Source organism: Saccostrea echinata, unplaced genomic scaffold, assembly GCF_033153115.1.
Source record: "Saccostrea echinata isolate AGI-Se365-2 ecotype Australia unplaced genomic scaffold, CSIRO_AGI_Sech_v1 ptg000006l, whole genome shotgun sequence".
Lineage (NCBI taxonomy): Eukaryota > Metazoa > Mollusca > Bivalvia > Ostreida > Ostreidae > Saccostrea > Saccostrea echinata.
Window position 1 is genome coordinate 14,004,933 of NW_026889755.1, and position 27,900 is coordinate 14,032,832.

At 35.0% G+C, this 27,900-nt stretch overlaps 1 protein-coding gene and 2 long non-coding RNA genes across 8 annotated transcripts; all 3 read right to left on the minus strand.

The window, feature by feature from the left end:
* Nucleotides 1–6,279: 6,279 nt before the first annotated feature.
* LOC133180281 (uncharacterized) lies at nt 6,280–12,958 on the minus strand. 6 transcript variants are annotated; one of them, XR_009720306.1, is made up of 4 exons: nt 8,932–12,958; nt 8,294–8,655; nt 7,268–7,416; nt 6,280–6,645 (listed from the first exon to the last, which is right to left on the minus strand). It is a non-coding gene; the product is annotated as an uncharacterized LOC133180281 (long non-coding RNA). The 6 variants fall into 6 exon arrangements; XR_009720305.1 differs by having other exon boundaries at nt 6,281–6,645; nt 7,268–8,655; nt 8,932–9,794; nt 12,678–12,958; XR_009720304.1 differs by having other exon boundaries at nt 6,281–6,645; nt 7,268–8,655; nt 8,932–9,794; nt 12,563–12,958.
* A 1,800-nt stretch (nt 12,959–14,758) lies between these two features.
* On the minus strand, nt 14,759–19,891 carry LOC133180419 (uncharacterized). Its single transcript, XM_061314949.1, has one exon. It carries the CDS (start codon nt 19,889–19,891, stop codon nt 14,759–14,761), a length of 5,133 nt encoding a protein of 1,710 aa, XP_061170933.1.
* Nucleotides 19,892–23,358: 3,467 nt separating this feature from the next.
* LOC133180284 (uncharacterized) lies at nt 23,359–26,863 on the minus strand. The gene is made up of 3 exons (XR_009720315.1): nt 26,517–26,863; nt 25,115–25,527; nt 23,359–23,858 (listed from the first exon to the last, which is right to left on the minus strand). It is a non-coding gene; the product is annotated as an uncharacterized LOC133180284 (long non-coding RNA).
* Between the last annotated feature and the right edge of the window lie 1,037 nt (nt 26,864–27,900).

Consider the following 27,900-nt stretch of genomic DNA (forward strand, 5'->3'; position numbering starts at 1 on the left):
TATATATTTTTGATGAAATGTTTTGATACTGAGAATATAAAGATACATTAATAGTATAGACAGGATGACATGGTCATCCTGCACATGCATGCACGTGCGCGCGCGTGAAATGGAAAAAACGACCAATATACTTCATTGCCTTATTTAATGAAGCTTACAGGAAATAAGACACCAAAAGGGAGTTGGGGAGCGTTTGGGGAACATCTGTAACGGTGCCCGTTACAATTATAACTAGTTGAAAATGTGCTTGATTTCAATGGGACATGTTGATTTGATTATTTTCTTATATTTAAAACGTCAAAATTAATTACTTCAAACCTTTTATGACCTTAATTTTTTTTTTACTTATTACCTACTTTCCTCGTGCATGAAGGTACGTAGGGCATTTGTTTTAACAGTAATTGTAAATATTCAACAAGGTTTAGGAATTTGTACATTTAGATGCAATCTAAAACTCAGTCATTTATATTAAAAGAGCGATATTGAGATCATTTAAGAGATACCAGTGATACCAACACTGAACAATATTCTCAATACTAAAGTAATGTTTTCCTGGTCATGAGAAAGTTTAAAATGTAAGTTTTCCATTGATAATGATTATCTTATGCTTTTTTATAATTCATAATTTTTCCCCTCTTTAATTTGGTATGTCTAGTCTGGATTATTGTTAGAACCTTACCGGTGAAACAGAGGTGGACTATAGGTTTCCTTCTCGTCCGTCTGTCCCTCTGTCTGTTTGTCAGTCTGTCCTACTTGGTTTTCCGCACTTTTTTTCTAAAGGCTTGTAGATATTGAGCTGATTTTTGTACGTTGATGTGTTGCAGATCAAGTTTGAATTTCGTTCCGCTTCAATGATTTTAGTTAATTAGGGCCTTTTTAATTTTGAACGGATTTCCGCACTTTTTTCTAAACACTTACAGATATTGAACTGATTTTTGGTATGTTAGTCTACCTTGATAAGTTATAGATAAAGTTTGTATTTTGTTTCGCTTAAATGATTTTCAGACTAAATGAAGGCTTTTCGATTTTTGATGGGAACCAGATTACACCTGCCGGTACGGGACTATTATTAAGGTCTTCCGTTTCAGTCGGAAGACCTTATAGTGATTGTACTGTTTATTATTATTATTATTAAGGTCTTCCGTTTCAGACGGAAGACCTTATAGTGATTCTACTGTTTCTTTTTATTATTATTTTTTTTTTCCCCTTTTCTTGTAAATCGGATTTCTCAGAGATGGCTGGACGGATTTTCCTGAAATTTTCAGGGATGATAGAGAATGAAAATACGCTCAGGCGTTTTTTTCATTTTTTCAAAATTCACTTCCGGTCGTCAGTTATGTCCGATTTCCGCTTTTTTCAAAAAAGTTTTGTCCGAGTCATATCTCATAAACGGTAAAAGATGAAGACACCAAACTTATATGAGTAATAGATCTTGATAATTAGGCAAAACCAATCGGGTTAACATCGTGCGCCGTCACTTCCGGTCGTCACAGGAAGTGATCAAAGAAATCGAAAATTTCAACTTTTTATTTTTTGAAACTTTTTTGCATCACATTATAGCATCTTGTTTGTAGTTTCGAAATATATCAGTCTCACTGGAAACAAAAACGACAACTTCCGGTTATAAGAGAAGAACTGCATATTTTCAGTATTTTTCTCTCCCATAAATATTTTTTATGCGTAATGTATTTGAAATGGTTTCTAGATATGTTATTCAGACTGCAAATGTCTACAGTAACGTCAAATATCCTTGTAAAATTTACTTCCGGTCGCCTGGTTTCCTGTCCTCAAAATGAGAAGTTATTATAGCTAGATCTCGTAAACGGTAAGAGATAAAGACACCAAACTTAAAGGAGAGATAGATCTTGATGAGTATGCAAAAACAATTTGGATAAGATTGTTCGCCGTCACTTCCGGTCGTCACAGGAAGTGATCAAAGAAATTAAAAAAATCAATTTTTCTTTTATGAAACTTATTTTGCATCAAATTAAAGCATCTTCTTTGTAGTTTTGAAATGTAGCAGTCTCACCGGAAACAAAAACGACAACTTCCGGTTATAAGAGAAAAACTGCATAGTTTGAGCATTTTTCTTTCCTATAAATATCTTTTATACAAAAACCATTTGTAATGATTTTTGGATATGTTATATAAACTGCTAATGTCTACAGTAACTTCCAATATCTTTATGAAATTCACTTCCGGTCGCGTGATTTCCTGTCCTCAAAATGAGAAGTTATCACAGCTAGATCTCAAAAACGGTAAGAGATTAAGACACCAAACTTATGAAATAATAGATCTTGATAAGTTGGGGAATTCCTTGTTATAAGATTGTTATAAGATTGTCCACCGTCACTTCCGGTCGCCACAGGAAATGATAAAAGAAATCGAAAATTTCAACTTTCCTTTTATGCAACTTTTTTTGCATTACTTTTTAGCATCATATTTGTAGTTTTGAACCATATGAGTCCTACCGGAAACAAAAACGACAACTTACAGTTATAAGAGAAAACCTATATGATTTGAGTATTTTTCTTTCCCATAAATACTTTTTATAGATAAAGTAATTGAAATGATTTTTGAAGAAGTTAATCAGACTGCTTATGTCTACAGTATCATCCAATATCTTTGCAAAACTCACTTCCGGTCGCGTGATTTTTTGTCCTCAAAATGAGAAGTTATCATATCGAGATCTCGAAAACGGAAAGAGAAGAAGACACCAAACTTAAAGGAATACTAGATATTGATGAGTGGGCAAATCCAATTGGATTACAGCTGTCACTTCCGGTCGTCATAGGAAGTGATCAAATAAATCGAAAATTTCAACTTTTCTTTTTTGAATCCCTTATGGCATAACAGTTTTGCATCTTATTTGCTGTTTCGAAATATGTCGATCACTCCCACCGGAAACAAAAACGGCAACTTCCGCTAATATGAGAAAAACAACGTAAATTTGAGTATTTTAATCTCCAATAAATATCTGTTATAGAAAGAGAATTTGAAATATTTTTAGATATATTATTCAGACTGCTACTGTCTATAGTAAGGTCAAATATCCTTGTAAAATTTACTTCCGGTCGAAAGATTTCCAGTCCTTAAAATAAGAAGTTATCATAGCTTGATCTCGAAACAGTAATAGTTCAAAAAACCTAACTGATATTATTAATAAACCTAGAGGAGTAGGAAAAAGATATAAGATTAAATGCATCAGCATTCTGGTTTAAAGAGATAACATCTTTATTTCGATGTTTAACTTTCCCATAAATATCACTTATAGCCGAAGTATTTAATATATATATATATATATATATATATATATATATATATATATATATATATATATATATATATATATATATATATATATATATATATATATATATATGAATAGCTGCAGAACTGTAGCTCTCTGCTTGAGAAAATTCGGACAGATAGAGCAGAGAGCTACAGATCCAAGCGTTGTAAAAACCTTCGATTTACGCCGACCTTTTTTCGTCGCTCATTATGGGTATTTTTTTGTGTATTTTATACTTCCCCAAGCTTTGGAAATAATTTTAAATGGTATTTAATAATTATTCATACATTCAACTTCAATTCCTGATCATTTAATTACTTACCTCTCAACGCTAACAAATGGCTGTTTGTGGTTACGGACGTCGAAATGGAACTCTTTAACCGACATTACAAAACTATATACAGGACTGTTTCGGACCGTTAAAAGGTAAACAAAGGTCAAATATAAGAGTTAAAATACGTGGACTGTTATAGGATACCATTCTAGAAGCATGAGAAAGATTAATCTACACGAAATAAATACCTAAAGTAGCGACAAAAAATCGTCGGCGTAAATCGAAGGTTTTTACAACGCTTGGATCTGTAGCTCTCTGCTTTATCTATCCGAATTTTCTCAAGCAGAGAGCTACAGTTCTGCAGCTAATATATGAAAGGTACTCATAATCAAAATTCGATTATCGTGTAGACTTGAAAATTGAAGAGTTGTGAATTACCTGCGTTTTCATCACAGCGCGAAAATATATATTCCGTAAAACAAGTTTACAACATGAAAGATATACACATTCGTTATAATTATATACTTAATGTCAACAGTTTTATATTCGGAACTACACATTTGGATGTTTGACATATCTATATGAAGAAAATGAAACTGATATCACTACAAATTTCAATTATTTGGATCTACAATTCAAAAAATCATGTTTACAAACATACAATTTGTACAAGCCTGGATTTATGAAGACGATTACCCTCATTACGAAAATTATTATTCTTGTCATTATGGGTATTTCCTGTGTGGACAGAGTGGTGGATCTGTGTGGTTTTTATGTCACGTCATATTAAAATAGCAGGTGCGTGCTTAAAAAGATAACAAGGAATAGATATGTAAAGTATGAAAGCTTAACCCTTCATATTAAAAGTTAAGGTCAAGTTTTTTTTTTAAGTAGGTCAAATACAGAAGGTCAAAAATCTTGTTATCCAATGAAATGTGTTGTCACAAGGAATAAATGTGTGACGTATGAAAGCCCTGGCTCTTACCATTCAAGTGTTTTTTTAAAGTGGGTCAAACTCCAAGGTCAAAGGGTTTAAGTGCTTGCTATCTAATGAAAGGTCTTGTAACATTACATATGTGAAGTATGAAATCCCAAGCCATAACTCTTCAAAAGTTATAGCCAAGGTTAATTTTTATAAAAAGTGGGCCAAACTCCAAGGTCAAGATCAGAAGTCAGAGTTCTCCAATGAAAGGACTTTTCACAAGGATTACATATGTGAAGTATGAAAGCTCTAATTCTTTCCGTTTTAAAGTTATGGCCAAAGTTTTTTTCCATGAGATGGAAATCTCCCAAGTCATTGTCAAAGTTGTTGCTATCAAATGAAAGGTATTGCCACAAAAAAAAACCTAGGTGAAATATTAAAAAGATAGTATTTACCACTCAAAAGTTATGGCCAAAGTGAAAATTAAAGATGTATGCGTAAAAAGTGGGTCAAACTCTATGGTCAAGTTCAAAATTGGTGGTACCTAAAGAAATGTCTTGTCACGAGGAACAAACCTGTGAAATATGAAACTCATAATTCCAGTAATTCAGAAGTTATGGGCAAGGTTTAAATTTTTGTGATGGACTGACAAACTGACGACTGAGATTTAATGTCACCACGCTTTTGGTTACGATGTTCCCTGCGCTAACAAATTTCGAGAAAACTCGCATATAGATCACAGTCAAGGTCACAAGGTCATTGACCTTGGTGTCTATTTAAAGAACTTAAGGAGGAATGCCACACCAAATTTTAATTTTATAGATCTATTAGTCAACCTTTTTAAACAAAGGTTTCAGCATTGAAAGGCCGATTTTAGCTCTTAATTTTTTATATGATTTTTTTGATATTTTTCCAAAGAAAATGGAAAAAATATGTATGAAAATAAAACATGTTATTTGTGAATATTTTTTAAACTTGTGGATAAAAATCTTTTGAAAACCAGTCATACATGTAACTGGGGAAAACATGTCTGTTAATCATATTTATAAAAGAAATTGAAACGAAATAGCCAAATTTTAAATAAATTAATCATTTAAACTTTGACCAAACTCGATCAAAATTTAACCGACTCCAACCATGAAAGTACAATTAATGGAAATAAATAACATTTCCCCAGCAACACTAATCTTATTAGGTGTAAAAAGGGTCAAAGATTATTGAGCTTGACAATCAAGTAGATTTCTTCATTGTAGCTACATGAAAGAGGCAATAAATTAGTATTTTATTCATTCTGTGTTAATTTTGATCGGGATCAGTTTTATTTTGATTGGGTTAGTCCAAATATTAAAAAAAAAATGATTCTCTAGAATTTCTCAATTTCTTTTCAATTTCATTTTAAAATATGATTAACAAACATGTTCTCCCTCGGTGCTTAAAAATATATCTAAATCCAGGAATCCATTTTTTGTTTGCGTCATCTCATTTTTCATCTGCCCTTAAGCCTTTGGTGCAGGTGACAAAGCTAAGTTTAATAGAAGTACAAGAGAAAAGAATGTCGTGTCTGTAATCCCAATATACATCCCAATTTGGCTTTGTTGTTCTTGAGAAGATTTTTTCATGTATATTCCTTTGTAAAATATTGTTAACTCATATATATTCACTACCTGTGGATGCTTTCATATCAAATGGGTCAAACATCAAGAAACTCGATTTTCACCAATATCTTAAAACATTCCAGAATATAAGGACCATAACTTTCATAAAAAATACAAACTTGAAATTGATGTGCAAGTCATCTTTATTAAATTAGCATATTATCTATATACATGTATAAAATCCAGAAAACTAATTACATATAATAGTATGTTGGAAAAATAGAATGACTAACAAAAATGGTTATCATTATAAGCCTATTCCTTTTTACGACAGGGTCATTTCTATGTTTAATTAGCACCATAAAATATGGCAAAAGTGAATGGTGAACTTAAAACATCTGCCATTTAATTAAAATCAGAAATCTTTTCAAAAGTTTAACTCTTTCACTCAATGATATTCATTCATTTCACTTTGAAGAAAAGTGGGAAAGATAAAGTTGGTTCAAGGGAGTTGTTCAACATCAACAGCCGTTTCCTTTTTTACTTTTCTTGAAAAACAGTTCTGAAAATAAATTGGACAGATTATTCACAAATAAAGCCGTCATTTATTTGTTCGTTTTTTTTTTTTTTTTTGTTTTTGTCTGATTTCAAGTATTGTATTTGTTATATTATGTTTTTTTTTTAACTTATAACATTGGTGAATATTGGCATAAATTAGCAATACAAATGCATGAGCTTGCAATTGGTCAATACCAGGGATGGCATGGGAATTACAATGCATTTTTTATTGACAGGTAACAATTTACATTCAATATAGAACAAACTGAAAAACAATATAAAATTCATTATGTACGTTATAAAAAGTTTTCATTTGCAATAACGAAGGTTCACTTTTGCCTTTTCTGGCCCTGTGAATATCTGACCCCCCCCTTTCTAGATCCGCCAATGAGAATCACTTATAATGTAGATGTCTTATATGCAAATAGAGGTTACAGTATCATAAATATTTTTTGCGATTTTTAAAACTTTTTTCTCGTATCCAGGTAAAACATTTTATTTCGAGTATATTAATAAAAGAACTATTTATTATATAAATAAAAAAAACATGCCAAAGTTCAAAAAGGGTCATAACTATGGTTTCAAACCTCAAAATGTGCCCCATAATAAGGGAGTGAAAATTTTACCTGCACGGTACAACAGACTGTCCCAGCAGATGCATCAGATGGTTTCAGAAACTCCTATAGCTGCGGAAGGGCAGGAAATGCTCGTGCGGCGCATGTGCCACTATCTCCTTAGGCCGAAGGGACCGAAAGTTGAAAGCCCTCCAAAGTGCCTAAATACAAATGAATCAGAACAGTAAGTCAAATTTTGTATAAAACATTTATAATTGAGCAATAGTTCATAAAAATTCTAACAAATCAAGTCTTACTTACCTTTCATATAACTAAATATGGGAAAAAATGGACAATACTAGGGTAGGATACATATTACATACTATTACAAGTAAATAAATGTAAATTAATACATGCAAAGTAAAATGTAATACATGCAGTTGAAAGTCATATAGGTACATAAGAAAAGAAATCAGAAGCATTCATTTCAAAGAATTAAATTTATATGATGTTAAAATTTCTTATGTCTTGTCAGACAGTCTAAGGGAAGTAACTCTAATATGTGCTCTCATGTACTGAAAACTTCCATCTGTCTCAAGCAAATGAAAAATGGTATATTTAGGCTATGTAAATTTAATTCCTTGGTTCTCAGGCCAACTTTCTCCAAAACAGATGCGGGAGGGCGGCATTTTATTTTTCATTTAAATGGCAAAAAATTAGATGAGGGAGGTATTTTTTTAATTTTTAATTTCCGAATTTTCTTAAACATAAAGATAATTTTTTAAATTACAGATATACTTTCCATTTCTGGTCAAAATTACTGCTTTATCCATTGCTTAACAACGTAAATATCGTAGGTAATGTCCTTGAATGTATTTTCAAGCGAAGGAGCCAAAATCTCATTGTAAATTGCTACCGGAAGTGATATTTGAATACTAAACTACAAAACAAATGAGGTCGGAAATTATTTTCCCGGATTGGTCTCCGCAATATCAACTTTTTATTTTATCAAAAAAACAATAAAATCAGCAATGCGGTTACCTCAAAACAGATGCGGGCGGGCCTGAGAACCAAGATTTCAATTTTATTTGGCCTTACTAAGATTGGCTAATCAAAATTCCTATTTACTGCTACACCTTGAGAAAACAGCCGAGATCTGGAATGAGGTGATCTCTCTCCACCTGCAAGGGAATACGGGGTGCGATGGAACGCTTGAGTGAGATCTGGCATTTGATGAGAGGCGTGGTCTGGGAAGCCGGATGGGCCTTCAATGTACCAAGTGTCTATATGTATCAAGGCGGTACAATCTGTATGAGGAGGTAGAGACCAAATCCCCAGGTAGGAAAGCTGCCACTGTTAACTATGTGCTTCAAGTTGGCCTTAGTCAAACCCCTATAGGCAATGATGGAATGAGGAAAATCTTTCCTTCTACCAACACTCCCCCTCCTACGAGAAAGTCTCTACAAAAGACATCAAACAAAATTATGCCAATTATTGGAAACCTTAACGAGGCTGACATGAGTAACCGGCTGGTGGATGTCAACACTCTAAGGGGAAGTGGCTCCCCACATGCCATCCCTGTACAGTGCGATGGCATGTACAATAACCCCTTGTACTCGGGGGTGGGTGAGACACCCTTCCAGTCAGCGACACAGACTGTATACTCATTTGCCGAGAATGTCACAACAAGACATCAGATGATAAAAAAAAAATTTGTTCAAAGCATGGACACTTACTTGATGAGGGCACTTCAAACCATCAGTGTAGTCCTGGGGGGTGTGTGGGGCAAATCTACCCATGCACCATACCATTCAGGATGACTTCACTTGGACTCGGGAGGGGATGGCGGAACTCCTCTGCAAAGATGGACTCAAGGTAATCATTGACATGGACAGCTCTGTTGGTTGAGCTGCAGATTCCCTCTATAAGGACAATCTGCTGCAAAATATCCCAGTTCACTATATTGACACTCGACACTTGTCCAAGTCAATCAGAAAGTCAATTAAAAGAGATCAGAAACTTTCAGAGGTTATGCCAAAGAGAACCAATTAAAGCAGAAAAACACCAAACTTTTGCATAATTTTGCCCTAGATGCTGTTGACAGATGTACAGCTGAGATTAATCAAGCTCATGCAGTACATATGCTGGAGATGCAGATAAATTAAAAAACAAGCTCTCATATGCCAAACTTGCAATTGTGAAATGTTACATGGGAGACCATGCATCATGCAGAAAACATTCTCTGGTGTGCAAAGGGAAAGTAATAAATAACTGGGTTAGCAAGATTTCTTATTTAGGTCAAGGTTTTACAATACCGTCTTCCACGGAAAATGAGGCAAGGCTCCATGCCTGCATCTCTAAGAGGTTGTCTCCAGCTGTACTGGACAGGACGATCAAAAACACCAACTCGCAAAAGGTTGAAAGCTTCAACAGAACTCTGCGACGATCCCTGCCTTGAAATGTTACTTTCACAAGAAACTTTGCTGGTCGGACCCACAGTGCAGCTCACTCATCAAATCATGGTCTGGGCAGCCCACTCCAAAGTCTCTGTGCAGGGGTTGGTGTCCCCATCCCCACTGGTGGCCAAGTGGACCAGACCCTGAATAAAATAAAAAAATGAGCATGAATAAAATAAATCGTATCAGAAAACTCAATCGTATAAAACAAAAAGGGTAATTAAACGTAAGATATTATATAAACTTTAAGAAGAACATCAGGAAGAAGTAAAATACAAGAAAAACATGATGTTAGCTGAATGCCCGAGGCAATAAGAGAAATCCCCCTGAACACAATTATTCGAAAACAGGAAATAAACAAGTTGATATTCAAAAAATATATTTTAAATTACTATAAAAAATGCATTTAAGGTGGTGAGCCCCACAACAAAACCCCTGGTCCTTGCAGTGGATCCTCTCCTGGTTAGTTGCATGCGGCTCCAGAGTAAGGTGCATCGGGTCGATGCATAACTTCTCATGGCAGAGATAACTGACCTCCAGGCCTGCAAGTGCAAACTGCGACCTAGTCTGTCTCTTCTCTTCCATAAGAGCTACCTGATGCATCCTCTCGACTGTACTGCCCTCCTCCGGCCAATTTACCCTCATCTTCCAATACCCATTTCTAGCCCTCCCCCTTGTCCAAAGCCAGCAACCCCCAACCTTTTCACTTAATGAGGCTAATTTCTCCTTCAGGGTCTCAAATATATCTGGCATTATTCTTAGCTTACTCGATAGGGAAAAGAGTACCAATTAATTTCCTACAGAACTCAATACAAATCTTAGGCCCTCTGAGTACTTACCTATTGTAATTTCAGACATATCCTTGGTATCATTGGAAAAATTTTTCTTTGCACTTACAAAATATACTGAAAACAAGAGGCCCAGGGGCCACAGCGCTCACCTGAGCACATCAGCTAGGAAAAAACACATATCAGATCAGAACTGAAAGTTAATTTAAATTGGGGGGGGGGGTGAATTTTAACCCCCAAGGGGATCATAATTTGAACGAACTAGAATCTACATTACCCGAGGATGATTCCATACAAATATTACTAATCCTGGCTTTGAAGTACTTGAAAAGAAGATTTAAAAGGGTTTCCCTATATATTTCTATGTAAAACTTTCGTCAGCTATTTTTGCCACACCCTTACCCCGGGGTCATGACTTGAACAAACTTGAATCTACACTACCTGAGGATAATTTCACATGAGTTTCATCTTTCCTGTTTTAATGGTTCTTGAAAAGATTTTTCCTATATATTCCTATGTAAAACTTTGATCGGCCATTTTGGCTCCGCCCTACCCCCGCGGGTCATGACTTGAACAAACTTGAATCTACACTACCTGAGGATGATTCAACATGAGTTTCATCTTTCCTGGCCCAGTGCTTCTTGAGAAGAAGATTTCTAAAGATTTTTCCTATATATTCCTATGTAAAACTTTGAACAGCCATTTTGGCCCCGCCCTACCCCCGGGGGCCATGACTTGAACAAACTTGAATCTACACTACCTGAGGATGATTCCACATGAGTTTCATTTTTCCTGGCCCAGTGGTTCTTGAGAAGAAGATTTTTAAAAGATTTTTCCTATATATTCCTATGTAAAACTTTGATCGGCCATTTTAGCCCCGCCCCACCCCCAGGGGTCATGACTTGAACAAACTTGAATCTACTCTACCTGAGGATGATTCCACACGAGTTTCATCTTTCCTGTTTCAATGGTTCTTGAGAAGATTTTTAAAAGATTTTTCCTATATATTCCTATGTAAAACTTTGATCGTCCATTTTGGCTCCACCCTACCCCCGGGGGTCATGACTTGAACAAACTTGAATCTACTCTACTGAGGATGATTCCACATGAGTTTCATCTTTCCTGTTTCAATGGTTCTTGAGAAGATTTGTAAAAGATTTTTCCTATATATTCCTATACAAACTTTGAACGGCCATTTTGGCCCCGCCCTACCCCCCGGGGCCATGACTTGAACAAACTTGAATCTACTCTACCTGAGGATGATTCCACATGAGTTTCATTCTTCCTGGCCCAGTGGTTCTTGAGAAGAAGATTTTTAAAAGATTTTTCCTATATATTCCTATGTAAAACTTTGATCGGCCATTTTAGCCCCGCCCTACCCCCGGGGGTCATGACTTGAACAAACTTGAATCTACTCTACCCGAGGATGATTCCACACGAGTTTCATCTTTCCTGGCCCAGTGGTTCTTGAAAAGAAGATTTTGTTAAAATGCCATTAATTTTTTTAAAAATCATGATTATCTCCCCTTAGAAAAGGGCGTGGCCCTTCATTTGAACAAACTTGAATCCCCTTCACCCAAAAATACTTTGTGCCAAGTTTGGTTGAAATCGGCCCAGTGGTTCTTGAGAAGAAGATGAAAATGTGAAAAGTTTACGACAACGACAACGACGACGACAAAGACAACAACAGACGACGGACAAATTTTGATCAGAAAAGCTCACTTGAGCCTTCGGCTCAGGTGAGCTAAAAATATAGGGTCCCATGGCGTTTATAGGTCAAAATGGCCCTTTTCTGCAACTTTGAGAGATCGGCAGTAAATAACATGTTATGTCAAAAATCAATCCCCACTCCTAAAACTTCCCCTGGCTTTTCTATACTTTCTATAATATTTCCCCATTCCATCATTCATTTCAAACATTAATATTTTTACTTTAAAATTAAGATAATTACTTACCTGAATTTAGCCAATCAGATAATGCCTACCCATTCAGTACTCGACTCTACATGCGCCACAAATAAAGCCATGTGCACATCCAAGGTTTGGTACTCTCACTCCTATACTCACATTGTTACCTACCTTGGAATTAGTCAATTTAGTAATTTTTAAAGACTTTAAGCTTACCCGAGTACATGTATGAAATTTGAGTCCTGCAACCTCAGCGTCTTGGGTACTGTGACCTTCTGAACTGATGACACCCTACTGCGGCCAACTGTGTTAGACTAAGATAATTACTTACCTGAATTCAGCCAATCAGATGATGCCTACCCATTCAGTACTCAACTCTACATGTGCACATCAGAGGATTTGGTACTCTTATTGAAAGAAAGCAAAGAACCAAAGATCCATAGCTACCTTACAGACGATTCGGCCTACTCAAGTATTAAAAGAAAATCACTTGTTTCTACTTATAGATTATACACAAAGCTTTTCAATTCAAAATCAAACTCCATGTATGTAATCATTTGTGAACCAGTGTTATATTTTCAAAGTTGCAAGTTTGTTGCATGACAGTAATTTTACTTGATCTAAACAAGATTGTTTGAAATTTTAAAAATAATACAGGCTAACAGCTATGACTTTGGGTTATTAAAATAGTTTAAGACTGTTTTCCCCAAGATACTTTCAATATGCAATGTTGTATTATATATCTCTTTTAAAAATTATTTATACATGTATTTATAAAATGAAAGAAAACATAGGAAAATGCACACAGAGAAAAAAAAATCATAATTAAGTAACACGCACTGTGAGACTCGAACTCAAGATTGTTATGTCATCAATCCAGCATTTTTTTTTTTTATCTTTTATGCAATGTTGTATTATACATATCTTAAAAATTATTTAAACATGTATTTATTAAATAAAAGAAAACAAAGGAAAATGAACACAGAGAAAAAAAAATGAAATCGTAATTAAGTAACGTGCACTGTGAGACTCGAACTCACGATCGTTATGTCTTCAGTCCAGCAATCATACCACCACGCCAGGAAGTCTTGATAACCAAATGGATAAAATTGAGACAGATGTGTTTTTCTGGTTAAGGGTGGTCTTTTCCTACAGTTTGTCATTGTTTAGGGGGGTACCTCAGTATTTACTACATTCTCCATATAAACTGAACAATTTTTATAACTATTATATTAGGGAACTATTAATAATTGAGTATTATTTTTGTGTGAGTTGCTTTAAAGCATGTATAAACTAACATTGTATGACAAAATTTTGGTTAAGGAAAGTATTTAAAAAATCACTACTAGAGTAGGCGAAAGTGACTATCAAATGAGCTATGGCTCTTTGATCTTAAATGGGCGACCAAAAAAAAAGTTATTGGGAAAAGCCAGAAAATTTGTGGAAGGAAGAATGACAGACAGACAGACAGAGTGATTACTATAGGGCACCCACAAATCCTTGCGGTGTCTTAATTAAAATTGAAAATTCTGTAAATTTTATTAAAAACTACTCCTTTAGTTGCAATCTTATTGCAATATGTATATTGCCAGAAAAAAGTGACTTAATCAAGGATTATTATTCTAATTGCTGTTTTAATGTTTGAAGAACAAACTGCTACTTTTCTCTTAGTTTGTTATAAGTATAAACCAGTAAAGCTACAGTCTCAACAGACACTTATGTCTCAACAGACACTTTGTAAGTAGGGCAACCTGTTCAATTTTTTGTGTAGTAAATCATCAAAAAGTGGTGTAATGAGCCTCCTTTCACATGTATGTTTGATGAAATATTTAATAAAATTTTCCTTTTCAGTTAAATATCTTTATCATGTTTATATCTTGCAAATAAACCCTCTCGAAATACTACACTGTACTACATGTTAGACATTCATCAAAACTTTATGTTGATATATTACCTTCAATTTGTAGATGTTTTCTATCTTCAAAACATGTAGACTTTACTGCATGGAAGTCTGATCATTGAAAATGGATGTGGAATCTAATCTTGATCTCAACGAAGATTTCTAAACACAAAAAAAAAACACAATCATTACCAACATATGATACATGTTATCACATAATTTCAACACTATACTCTTCTTTAACAAAAAATTTGCTTTGTATTTATTACTGATAAATTATTTATACTAATTTATATTACCGGTAATTAAATCATTCCAATAATGTCACGTTCTTTCAACCAATGAAAAGGTACCAAATAATTTTTTCATTGATTATAAAAAAGAGCTTAACTTATTATGAGGACCAGTGACTTTGAAATTAAGATTACTAGTATATGTGATAATAAACTAAATCCATTTTTCATCCAGGAAGATGACAGATAATTCCCGTTCAAAATAATGTCAACTCAAAATTAGTCTGAATCTTTATTTTTTTGAGTTCTCACATGAATTTCTATAGCTTCATGATAACTGAAAAACAACGATTTTTTGTGCACACAGGCTTCCAGAGAACCAGTAACATATACATGATCTAAAGTTGTTCCACCCTCTGTTGTGTAAAACTGCACCAACTGCATAAATCCCATAGATTCTAAGAATGTTTGTATGGGTCCTTGGGCTTTGGCATCTTCATTCATGTCACCAATAATGAACAAGTTGCTAAAACGCTTCTTGTAAAAATCCACCACTTTTTGCAATGTGTCAAGAAAATTGTTTACAGGTAGTACACTCGGTCGGTAGAGTACAATGATTGCAATATCCTCCTCATGGATTTCTACAGTTAATCCCTCTATATTCTTGTATTCCAAAGCATTGATCAAGATTGTCTCATTGGTTTTCTTCTTGTACACTCCAACCCCACCACCTTTAGCTGTTTTTAGTCTTGTCATCACATCTTCACTATCATCGTAACACTGGCTACGTGGAATATGGTGAAAGTCAAACCCTGAAATTTCAATATCTCGGATGTTCTCATTTTCTCTCAGCCATGTTTCTGTTAAACATACAAAATCAGCTTTCATCAACCTGCTGTCACAATTCATCTCCTGAAAGTGTCCTCTCAAACTCTGCACATTAAACAATAGAATTGTTTTGTAATTTTCAAACTTTGCTACATTGCATGTCAATTCTTCATCTAAATTGTATCTTACCATTCTATTAAGTGCTAACTTCACATCTAAATCAGCATAAATTTTTTTCTGCAGGACACTTTCATCATTCATCTCAATGAACAGACCATCTTTTGAAGTAACACGGCTGACTGCTACATATGCTTGACCAGGAGAGAAAGTCCGATCTAAGTTCACAACAACACTCTTGGCGGTCATGCCTTGAACTTTATGTGCTGTGCATGCCCATGACAGTTTCAGTGGAAATTGATGTCTGACAATACTCTTTATATTTTTCTCATTCATCTCTTCCTCCACTCTTTTAATTGGGACAATATTCCCTTTGGGTGTTTTCTTCCCTTGTATTTTACCAATACTTGAACTATCAAAAATGACTTCAACTACTTCTACTGCTGGTGCAGGCTGTTTTCTTTTAAACACAAAATTTGAAATATATCCCATTGCACCATTCACTAGTCCATCTTCAACACATACATTTCGTGTCAGCATTACTCTTGCATTCACAGCCAAAAGTAAGGTAGCAGAGAGGCCATCAACTCGGGTACTAACCAAAGGTTTGTCACGTAAAGTTAATTTCCCCGTTGTCTTATCTTTCTGATAATCATCTGCATGCACTTCAATTAATTCCTCACAATTCCCATGCAGCATTTTAAGATTGAATTCATTGGCCTCTTGGTTAGTAGAATAAACATGAAGAACATCATCTGGTCCTTCTCTGATGCATTCCCGCAGTGTTTCCAATGCTTCATCTGATAAAGGTTCTTCACATGTTCGAACACGCAATGAATTCAGAACAGTTGCAAATGCTTTATCTTCACGTTGTCGCATAATTTCATCTAATTCTACAATTTTAAAAAAATCTAGCCAGAAGTCAACTGGATATGAACCATTTTCTTTGTACAATCTTTCATCTTTTCGTTGTTTAACAGGTGGAAGTTGATAAAAATCTCCAACTGCTATCACAGATACACCACCAAATGGATCTTTACATTTTTTGATTTGGACAAGTCGTTCATGAATGTAATACAACAATCTTTTGTACACCATGGAAACCTCATCAATGACCAAAATCTGCAAATGTTCTAATCTCGTTCTTATCCCACTCAAACTTTGTTCCTTCAAGGGTTGATATGGAATTGGTAAAGCTTTTGTTAAAGAAAACACATGATGAATGGTATTTCCTCCAATATTGAATGCTGCTGTTCCTGTAAAAGCTGTGAGAATCACCGATACTGCATTTGGAGAAGGCAATGATTTTTCAAAGAGACGAGAAGCTTCATAGTGTATTGTCTTAATCAGATGGCTTTTCCCTGTCCCTGCTCCTCCAGTTATAAAAATGTGCATAGGTTTTACATTCTCTCCAGTCATTTTCTTGACACACCATTCATGAACAGCATAAAAGATGAGCTTCTGTTTGTCATTCAAACTGCACAGTAAAGGAAGCATCTCTTTTCTGGTGCTTTGAGTCTCTCTTAAATGATATATAGCATCATCAGAGCCACTACACTCAATTTCATTTGTGACCTCTGATTCTGTATTCTCCTGATCATTTCTTAATTTTTCATTCAAACATTCTCTTCGATTTAATTCTGTTTCTGGACATAAACTTGCCCATGCGTCCTCTGGTTCACCAAGCATTTCTAATGCATCCTGGGCATTTTCAATATCATCCTCACTTTTTGAGAAGTAAACATGATTACTGTCCACTATGCTTTTAACTTTTTCCAAGTTTGTGTTTGGTTTCACCCTCACATGTCCACTCTCATAAAATGTCTGGTACAAATCAAATCCAGCTGGTCTCAACTGATTCAGATTCCAGTATGGAAGGAAAAGTTTTAGCAGACACTGATAATATTTCTCAGGTGCGTTATCTCGATGGAATCTTGGATATCGTATTACAGCAGGTTTGCCTCTACTTCTCTTTTGAATGTAACCCTTTCCATTTCTCAATTCATACACACCATCTTTTTTGCCCGTAGGGATCTGAGATTTACTAAGCACTCTGTACTCTGAGCAAAATTCAGCAAGACACATTTTATGGAAAATATTTAACTCTGGGCGGTTTTCATACCTTTCCACAATATTTGTCATCCACATACTATCTTCTTCCTCATCATTGTCATCTGCATTTAAATCATTTTCATCAACCTCAATTTCCCGATTTTTTTTTATTTGTGCAAGAGGCTTACTCAGACGAGTTGGATTTTCCCCCACAGGAATGAAAATGACTTTTCTTGAACTTTCTTTCATCTTCAGATTGCACACCCTGTATACTGCTTCCTGTGCACTGACCTCTCTGTGATTGAGATAAGCTGATCCTACTCTCTTGATGGTATCATGTGCACTCAAATTTCCCTCTGCTGCTTCAAGTTGAGTTTGTTTTAATAGCATTCCCATCTCCCTTTCAGACTTTGAAATGTATGATATAATGTAGACAATGCAGCTGAAAGGGTCTAATACATACTGTATATCCATATTTGCATCCCAGCTTTTGAGCAGGCATGGGTTGTACTGATTTGTCCACATTTCTGTTGGATTTCGTTTCAAAACAGTCAATGTTTTAGAGGCCAATACTCTGTGTGCTTTTTCATACAAATCCTGTGATAAGTTTATATTGCTGAATATTTCCTCTGTTGTTTTAAATGCCTTTGCATCATCCATTACTTCATTCCACACCTTCAACAAAATCTCCTTTGCCTGCACACTACCTAACTCACTACTTGACTCATCCACATTTTGTTCTAATTGTCTTGAAATGAATGTGCACTCTGAAGGCGGTCTTGGAAAGTTGAATCTACATTCTGTTCCTTTCTTCCTGCATGATTTTGAGTGTCCTTTGCTGTGTTGTTGTACATCCAATACAATTTGTCTAAGTTCTTGGTCAGTGTCATTTGATGGCAGAGCACATGTGATATGCCTATCAATGAAGTGACAAATAGTCTCCTCACTGTCCTCATCTAATTTTGGAGCATTCTCAACCCAGTACAAGCAGTGCATATGAGGAGAACCCCTTTGCTGAAACTCAACTCTTACAAAGTAATCTACAATGGTTCCTATTGGTTTTGCTGGTGACATTATTACATTTTTCTGGAATATATGGAACCTGTGTTCAAACATTCTAGCAACAGTTACAGGATTGCTTCTTAGAATTTCACTTTTCTCAGACCAATCTAGATCAGAAGGATTTCTGCTGTCATTCATATGTAGCATAATTGAACCCAGTATTTCATTCCACCTATATTCTGCTGCAGAAAAAGAACAAAACCATGTGGGGATTCCAAGTTGTCGAAGCATAGCAAAAAGATCTTTTTGTGTACTTGACCAATATGCAGGTGTTCCTCTAATTGGTTGCATAAATCGCATAGCCTCATCACTCCTAAGCAGCTTGGCAAGTACAACAGGATTCTGTAACATTTCTGTTGTGACTTGTATCCCTCCATCAAGTTTCGATACAGATTTGCGAATTGAAATTTGTGTTTTCTCAATAACCTGGTTCAATTCAGATAGGTTCTGACAAAAGAAAATGTAATTGGTATCCTTTGCAAATCTGTTATCTGCATTCATCAGCCTGTTGTTAAAATATCGAGAAAGAGTAATCCTTACATCTCGACTTTCATTCCATGAATATTTTCCAGTTGGAAATAAATGAGGAAAAGTTTTTGCTTCATTGCCCTCCTCTTGCAACATTCTTACAGGATTCTGTCCTTCACCCGGAGCAAGATTATAAACATCATCAAAGTAGTGATCAAGAACTTCCTGCGCAATATCTACAGGTTGTAAACACGTATCTGTAGCAACTTCTTGCATGGCACTGTTCTGTTCTTCACTTATTTCTTCACTGTCAAATGCTTCTGGCTGACTGAATAAGGTACTTTGGTCATTATCATTTTCCCATGTTGAGTTGATTTCGACATCATGATACCACTGATTGTTTTCTTTCAGGTAGTTAAGGGCTATCTTAATGTGATTTGGGTTCACAAACTGATATTCATAATATCCCTTGTATGACAACTTTCGTTTGAGTTTCACTCGTAACAAGAGATTTTCATTTTCATTCAGAGGTAAACTGCTTGTTTTCTTTACATTTGATGGCACACATACAACAGGCCCATGTACATTTTGTTGACCGCCTTTTGGAAGCATGGTTACTTTCATGAAAGGTATATGCAGAGCAATTAGATGCTGCTCTAAAGTATTCAGGTCATTGAGCTCTAGTGGAATATCTTCTAAACACATGTTGTTAAATGCTGCTTCAGCTGGAACATTTCCACTCAGAATTTTTCTATGGCATGTAAAACAAATCCATGTTCTTGATTTGGGACAATTAGGAGAACATCCAGATGCACAAGTATGAACAAACTTCTTATCAATGCATAAATTTGCAACATGAACTGCCTTCATACTTTTCTCATACATTTTAAGTGTACATCCTTGCACCTGGTTTTCAAACAAAAGGCGATGGCAGCAGCAACATACATATTCTGGTCCATGTATCACACATGCTTTAAATGATTTCACTACTTCATCAATATTTTCAAGCATTTCATGCAGTGCTTGTCTTTGTTTTTGTACCAATTCCTTTTTCTGTTCCTTTATTTCTGCACTGGAATGATATCTAACTTTACTGGCTGTTTTAACCTTCTCTTGATGCTGTTTGTTTGTTTTATACTTTTGTCTGCCTCTTTTTTGTGTGTCTGGTTTGTTTTATATTTCTGTCTACTTCTTTGTTTGACTTCTTCTTTGTGGGCCTGGTTTGTTTTATACTTCTGTCTACTTCTTTGTTTCACATCCTCTTTGTGAAGCATGTTTGTTTCATACTTTTGTTTACTTCTCTCTTTGACTTTTTCTTTGTGTAGCTTGTTTGTTTTGTACCTATTAACACCAAGCTGTTTTAAATTTTCACGATACTCTTGATCATTTCTGTATCTGTTCCTAGCATCTGCAATGCATTTTATTTTGAATTTTGGTTCAGTTCTGTACTTTGCATTTTTCTTACTCAATTTCTTCTCTTTAGCACTTAAACCTGATTTTTGAAGTTTGCCTCTTTCACTTTGTTGTTGTCGTTTCTGTTTTCTCTCTGCACCAATTTTCCTTCCTTTTTCTTTCAAACATAACAGATTTTGTAATGAAGTCAGTGTACTATTTTCTCCACATGTAATAGATGTAACAACATTATAATGATTCTGATTTATATGATCTAGATAAATGCCACCAAATGAAGTCACATTTTCTTCTGAATTTACCATTTGTCCGGAATAAGTAACCCATCTGTTCTGTGAGTATGTATGAATTTCACTTTTCAGTAAATGGGATAGTGCTAGAATCTCTACTTCAGTTGCCCATTTTCCGTCCCTAAGCATGCCTGACAAGGAAATGTGGTTTTCTACAGATTTTTCACCTGGCCTTAAGAACGGTGAGAAAAGTAAACCATTTTCCAAGAGGTGATTGCATATTGCTAAACGTATTGTCTGATGGTAGTCTTGTATTCCCGTCAAACAGAATGAGATTGCTCGAAAGAAACAATTTCCATCTGGCTCAACTGGTACACTGTTCATTGGTACTGTAATTTCCTGTCCATACTGATGTTGATTTTCACACTGATTCACAGAAAATGGTATTCCTAAGATTTCACAGTGTGTTTTCTTTTGATCACTTGAAAGTGGTAAAAATCTTATCTGATGGTTCTCACTCCCAACAAATTCTATCTCATTATCATTTTGTAATCTTGAACTACTACATTGAAAGTCGGCAAAATCATTTAATTCTTTTTCTACATCACTGAACTGTGATTCTTTATCAGTGCCTTCTTCATTTCCAAATGAAAGCTGTCTAGCAGAGCATTGCACTCCAGTTATTTCACACTCAATTGCTTCAGTATAACCCATTGACCTAGCTAAAGACACAATATGATTGCATAAATCTTGAACAGTTTTGTACAAAACTCGTGTACTTCTACCGTTTACACTCTGAAATCCTGCAGAAGACCTGGAGTGGGAATCAAATGTGAAAAAATTATGGTGAGATTTCCCAATCAAAAATGTATTTCCACCAAAACATACAAAACACCCGTCACTGTCATCAAGGGCTATTTGAAGTGCCTCTAACAATTCATGAGCATTGAATACAGCATAATCCATTACAACATTTGCTAAGTTTATCAAACTTGGTAAAGACTCGTTTGCTTTAAACTCATACAGCCTACCAAAGCATTCGAAAAACTGAGGTAACTCACTTACTAAAAGGTATCTGCTTGCAATTGTAGAACTACACTGTAGATATGAATACAACTCATCTCCTGTTGCCAATATTTTGTTCATATCTGCTGATTGCCATTGTTCACAATTCTTCAGTTGATGATATGCCAGTGCTGTTAAAGAGTTAGCTACACACTGAGTTCCTGCATTTTCACCAAACATTGGATCTCCCTGATGAAATGAACCTTGAACAGACAAATTCTGATTTCTTGAACATTTACCTTCACTTGCTCTAACATCTTTTCTATATTCCTGGACAGATTTTTTAGATTCTCCGTCACATATTTCTGATTTCTTTTCAAATTTCTCTGATATCTTTTCAAATTTCTCTGATTCCTCTATTATTTTCTTAGTTTCCTCTATATTTCCTTTGTTTTCCTCTATATTTCCTTTGTTTTCCTCTACATTTCCTTTATTTTCCTCTATATTTCCTTTGTTTTCCTCTATATTTCCTTTGTTTTCCTCTCTGTGCCTTACATCTTTTTTTAAAGCCCTGCTGACCTCTTCCCCCTTGGGAGGTATCAGCTGCGCCTGACCTGCTGAACCAGACATCATCCAAATGTCCGATTCAGGTACTCTCGGTGGAGTACAAACCCACGCTGGGGAGTCAGGGGATGCTACCTTGTCCTTTGGGACAATCAGACGACTTCCCCGAGGAGGTGACAACCTCGGGGCTGAGTGCATTTTCTCACTAGGAGAGGCCTGCACCCTGGCCAAGGGTTTTAGCGAAGTAGGTGGCAACCCTATAGAGCCACATTCTGACCTAGGAGCAGCTGCATCCACTGTCAGTGTTTCTTCTAATGGAGGATCAGGGCAGGACTGAAGTCTCTTTTGCCTCTTCCTCATAGCATCCCTCTTGCGCTCTTTATTGCCAGTGAGTGACTTTCTCTTAGGCATCTATCAAAAAATTAACTCATTAACTAACAAGAGATGTTTGTAAAACATTTATGCCCCGTCCCCCCAAATTGGAATTCTTCCAAGTCCAAGGGGCATAAATCTGTCAACAAGAGGCCCACGGGCCTTATAGGTCACCTGAGTATTGTTTTCTATATAAAATTTTGATTGCCAATTTTCACCGCGCCCTACTCTCGGAGGTCAAAATTTTAACAAATTTGAATCTACACAACCTGAGAATGATTCCATATAAATACTAGATGTTGTCATGAGACAGTAATACTGAGACAGTAATACCCGCACTAAAGTGTTTGCCTCTAAATACACACTCGTACATATTGGGCGGCTTTCCAAGGAAAAGTCAAAATAATTCTAAAATTTACACAAACATATATATATTCGTTAAATTGACTATGAAAATTCTCAGACCCTGTGACATATGACTCAGAACCTCTTATAATATGTATTTTACATGCTTAATTCATTACCACTTTGAATTTAATTAATGACATAAATTAGATTTTGATAAATGTTTTGCTCATAATAGGACCTTTTAAAATTTACAAATCCCCCCCCCCCCTCAACACCACAAACACACAGCACATACCTTTTTTAGAATAGGCTTAGATATGAAAAAGTTTTGTTAAAACATCATTTGTTATGAATTAATTTAAAATTTGTTCTTGTACTTTACATGTTCACATGGTTAACATGTGAACTCCTTTTGGAAAAATTCTACATTACATTGGGTTGCATCATCCATTATCATATTTTTAGATTAAACACCATTCGGCCTACCTCTGTCGATTCCCACTTCATCTAATAAGGTGACTGAATGGATGAAGGTTTGCCGAATGGGATAGCATAAGCACATGCTGCAGTCTGGTGTGTATTGGATTAATTCATTTTGTGTTATAATTGGATTATATTTCATGGAGTTGACGAGACCAGTATGACAGTCAGTAAGTACAAGTTTAAGTATAGTGGGGGTAAAATAAATTCAAATGATTATAGGTTAAAGTTCAAAAAGGGTCAAAGATCATCGCTGCTACACTAGACAAATTTCATATAGTGAAGTTATCTGCCGTTGTCGATGTGACATTCAGTTACTGCCAATACTGATGCAGATCCAGAATTTTTTTTCAGTACTGGGGAGGGGGGTTCACATCTCAGTAAAAAAAATCCAGCCCACAATTTCCTGACAAACAGGAGAAAAAAAATGAAAACAAATGAAACTAGGGCTTTACAGATGTTCCCCAAACGCTCCCCAACTCCCTTTTGGTGCTATATTCCCTTTAAGCTCTATTAAATATGACATTATGTCTATCTTTATTTTAAATCCCATCCTATTTGGTTGGAAAATAAGGGCATATAACCATTCAAAGTTTAAGCCAATCAGATTTCAGCGAACATGCATGCACGTGATTTCATGAAAATATTATATATCATATTGTAGGATATCTTAATGCATGACTATGTTTAAATTTTAAAACATTTCGTCAAAAAACAAAAAAGATATTGAGATTTTTGTTTCAGCCAATCAGAGCAAACTGCACGTGCACGCACGTGCATAATGACTATATCTTCTTGTAGGAGCTTCTTATATCTATCTATGTTCTAAATCCCATCCTGTTATGTTGAAATGTAAGGGAGTTATAGCCATTTTAAATTTCAGCCAATCAGATTTCAGCGCACGTGCATGCACGTGATTTCATGAAAATATCATATATCATATTGAAGGATATCTTAATGCATGACTATGTTTTAAATTTCAAAACATTTCGTCAAAAAACAAAAAAGATATAGAGATTATTCTTTCAGCCAATCAGAGCAAAGCACACGTCCACGCAGGTGCATGATGACCAAACCTTCTTGTAGGAGTCAACTATGTCTCTCTATGTTCTAAATTCTATCATGTTTGGTTAAAAAACAAGGGAGTTATAGCCCTTTAAAGTTTAAGCCAATCAGATTGCAGCGCATATGCACGTGCATGTTTTCATGACAATTGTTATATATCATATTGTAGGAGATTCTAAAGTATGCCTATATTTCAAATTTCATAGCATTTCTTAAAAAAAAAAAACAGAAAAGATATTGAGTTTTTTGTATCAGCCAATCAGAGCGAAGCGCACATGCAAGTTCGTGCTTATTTGAGTGTGTCATTTTATCTACGCTATTCATATATCCTTATATAATGAGTTTCACATTATTTCATCAAAAAATATAAAAGTTATAGCTATTTTAAGGATATAAGAAATTTTGCGTGTTGCACGCGCCTGCACGTGCATGCGTATGCGCGCAAAAATGACCTTCCCTGCGACCACCTACACTACACACCTATTAACCCTAAAAAGGTTTTCGCTTTTCGCTCAGTTGGATGAACAGTTTCTGAGAACATTTGCGGACAAAAAAGTCCGGAGAAGAAATAAGAAAAAAAAAATAAGAAGAAACACAGTAAAAACAATATGTTCCCAAACTCTGTTTCGGGAACATAATAAAAACAATGATAGTGGGGTCAAATCCGTCAATGTTTTTTAAGTTTTAGGGAGGAGGTCCAAATTTTATACTTTATTTGCTTCAGTAAAGTTTATTGTTTATTTTCTTCCAGTGACCTTCAATTTCCCAAAATGACCTTGGGTCAAGGTCATGACACACCCTTGGGTCATGGGCAATCTTTGTTTGAAATGAGAACCTACCAAGTTTATCCATAAGAAAGATATGGACCGGACACAAATTATGAAAATTTTCTTCCAGTGACCTTGAACTTTCCCAAATGACCTTGGGTCAAGGTCATGACACATCCTTGGGTCATGGACAATCTTTGTGTGAAATGAGAACATACCAAGTTTATCCATAAGAAAGATATGGACCGGACACGAATTATGATATTTTTCTTCCATTGACCTTGAAATTTCCCAAAATGACCTTGGGTCAAGGTCATGACATACCCTTGGGTCATGGGCAATCTTTGTGTGAAATAGAAACCATACCAAGTTTATCCATAAAAAAGATATTGACCAGACAGGAATTATGAAAATTTTCTTCCAGTGACCTTGAACTTTCCCAAATGACCTTGGTTCAAGGTCATGACACATCCTTGGGTCATGGACAATGTTTGTGTGAATTGAGAACCTACCAAGTAAGGGCAAAACGATTACACGTGTAAACGGAGACGTTTCGATTATATGCTCTAAACGTTTACAGTTTCAGTAAACGTTTACACGAAGGTCATTATCAATGTCTTCAGAAAAAATGTTGACCACAAACAAATTGTTTTATTTCAAAATTTACAAAAGAAACACTGACTTTGACAATTTGATAAGCAACAATCTAAACTGGAAACATATAGAATGAGAATATCTAAAACCCGATATGGGCTAACATAATTCATATTTCCGAGTTGCTAATAGGAGCGATGTTTTACGACACTTAAAATATAAAACTTGATAATTATATTTTGAATATATTTTTTGAAAGTCTTTGAAAAGTTTAAATATAGTCAGCAGGTCTTGTTTTACTTCTTTCATGATTAAAAGATCCATCTTTACTACGTCCGGTAGCCAAACAAACCAAGCAAATGGGTGACGAGGTCGTAAGTGAATGAATTTAATGCGCCTCAAATTCTTACGGTTAAATCACAATAACAAACAATAAATTTGTAAAAATAACTCAAACTTATATTAAAGTGAAAGAATTGATTATCAAATTCGACTTTCATGAGTAAGTAGCCATTAAAATCCAACATAGAATATCTCTCGTTTAAACGGAATCGTTTCAATTACTGCTATCCGTTTAAACGTTTACAAAATTTAGTAAACGTTTCACCCTTACTACCAAGTTTATCCATAAAAGATATGTATCAAATTGATTTATGAAAATTTTCTTCCAGTGACCTTGAACTTTCTCAAATGACATTGGGTCTAGGTCATGACACACCCTTGGGTCATGGGCAATCTTTGTGTAAAATGAGAACCTACCAAGTTTATCCATAAGAAAGATATGGACCCGACATGAATTATGAAATTTTTCTTCCAGTGTCCTTGAACTTTCCCAAATGACCTTGGGTCAAGGTCATGACAAACTCTTAGGTCATGAGCAATCTTACTGTGTAGTAGTACATTCTAATGTCCCTCTGTAAGAAAGATATGGACCGGACATGATTGCACAGACAGACGGACGGACGGACAGACGGACAAGGTGATTCGTATTTACCCCCCCAAACTTCGTTTGCGGGAGGTATAATTAAAATGATAAACATTTTTAGACTGAATTTAACAATTAATGGAGATTTATGAACAGTGTGCATGAAATTATATGTATAATACAAAAAAAAATACTTTATTATGATATATTAAATCACCATCAGGCGACCATAATTTGATTTTTAGTTTTACGGATTTTTTTTTCAAGAAAGGTCAAGTCGGAGGACGAAAAAAAAAAAAAAAGACAAAAATCATTCTAGCAACGACCTTTTTCACATATAAAAAGTCATGTCCCATTTCACTGTAATATAAAACAAAACAAAAAACAACTTACAAGATATTTTTTTTTTTTAAATATTAATATACATTGCATGTATAAATGTTGTTATTTATAAAAACTACAACTTTTAATTCAAACATTGTTTAATATGAGTACCATGTAATATTTGAAATTATAAAAATTTAATTATGTTCTTCACTGTATAGTTTGCACTTTCATTTGAGCGTCATTTGAATAATATTCAGGGTAAATATCGAAGTTTAACTTGGCAATTAAACGAATTAATAAAATTCTGCAGATGCTCTGAGTTTCCAGCTTTCAACTGATGGATGAATGGATTTTTCTCATTATAAGAAACAAGAGATCTGTTTCCTGGATTTAATAAAGATCTGAAATTGAAGGAACTGGATGTACCTGTTAGCCAAACTTAAAACTTAAAACATTTTTAAAAATTACATCTGTAATCTATTGAGAATGAATTAGATAGATTCTTAGATCCTGCATTCTTTTTTTTTTTACTCTAAGTACATATGATATCAAAGCATTATTGTAGTCCTGTTCCAATCTGCTAAAATTATATTTTGAAATTCAGAAACTTTATTACCCTGTTTAGCTACATAAATTCAAAGAAGTCTTCTAGAGGTACTGTCAAGTTGCTCTGCAGTTTCAAGGGTTTTTATATACTGGTCTTGATGTAGGATTTGCTAAGTCACTGAATCTCGTAATCCGCGGTGTTCCCTCTGCAGACTGTCACTCTTTATTAGTTACCATGTACTTGCTTTCATTTCCTCTTTA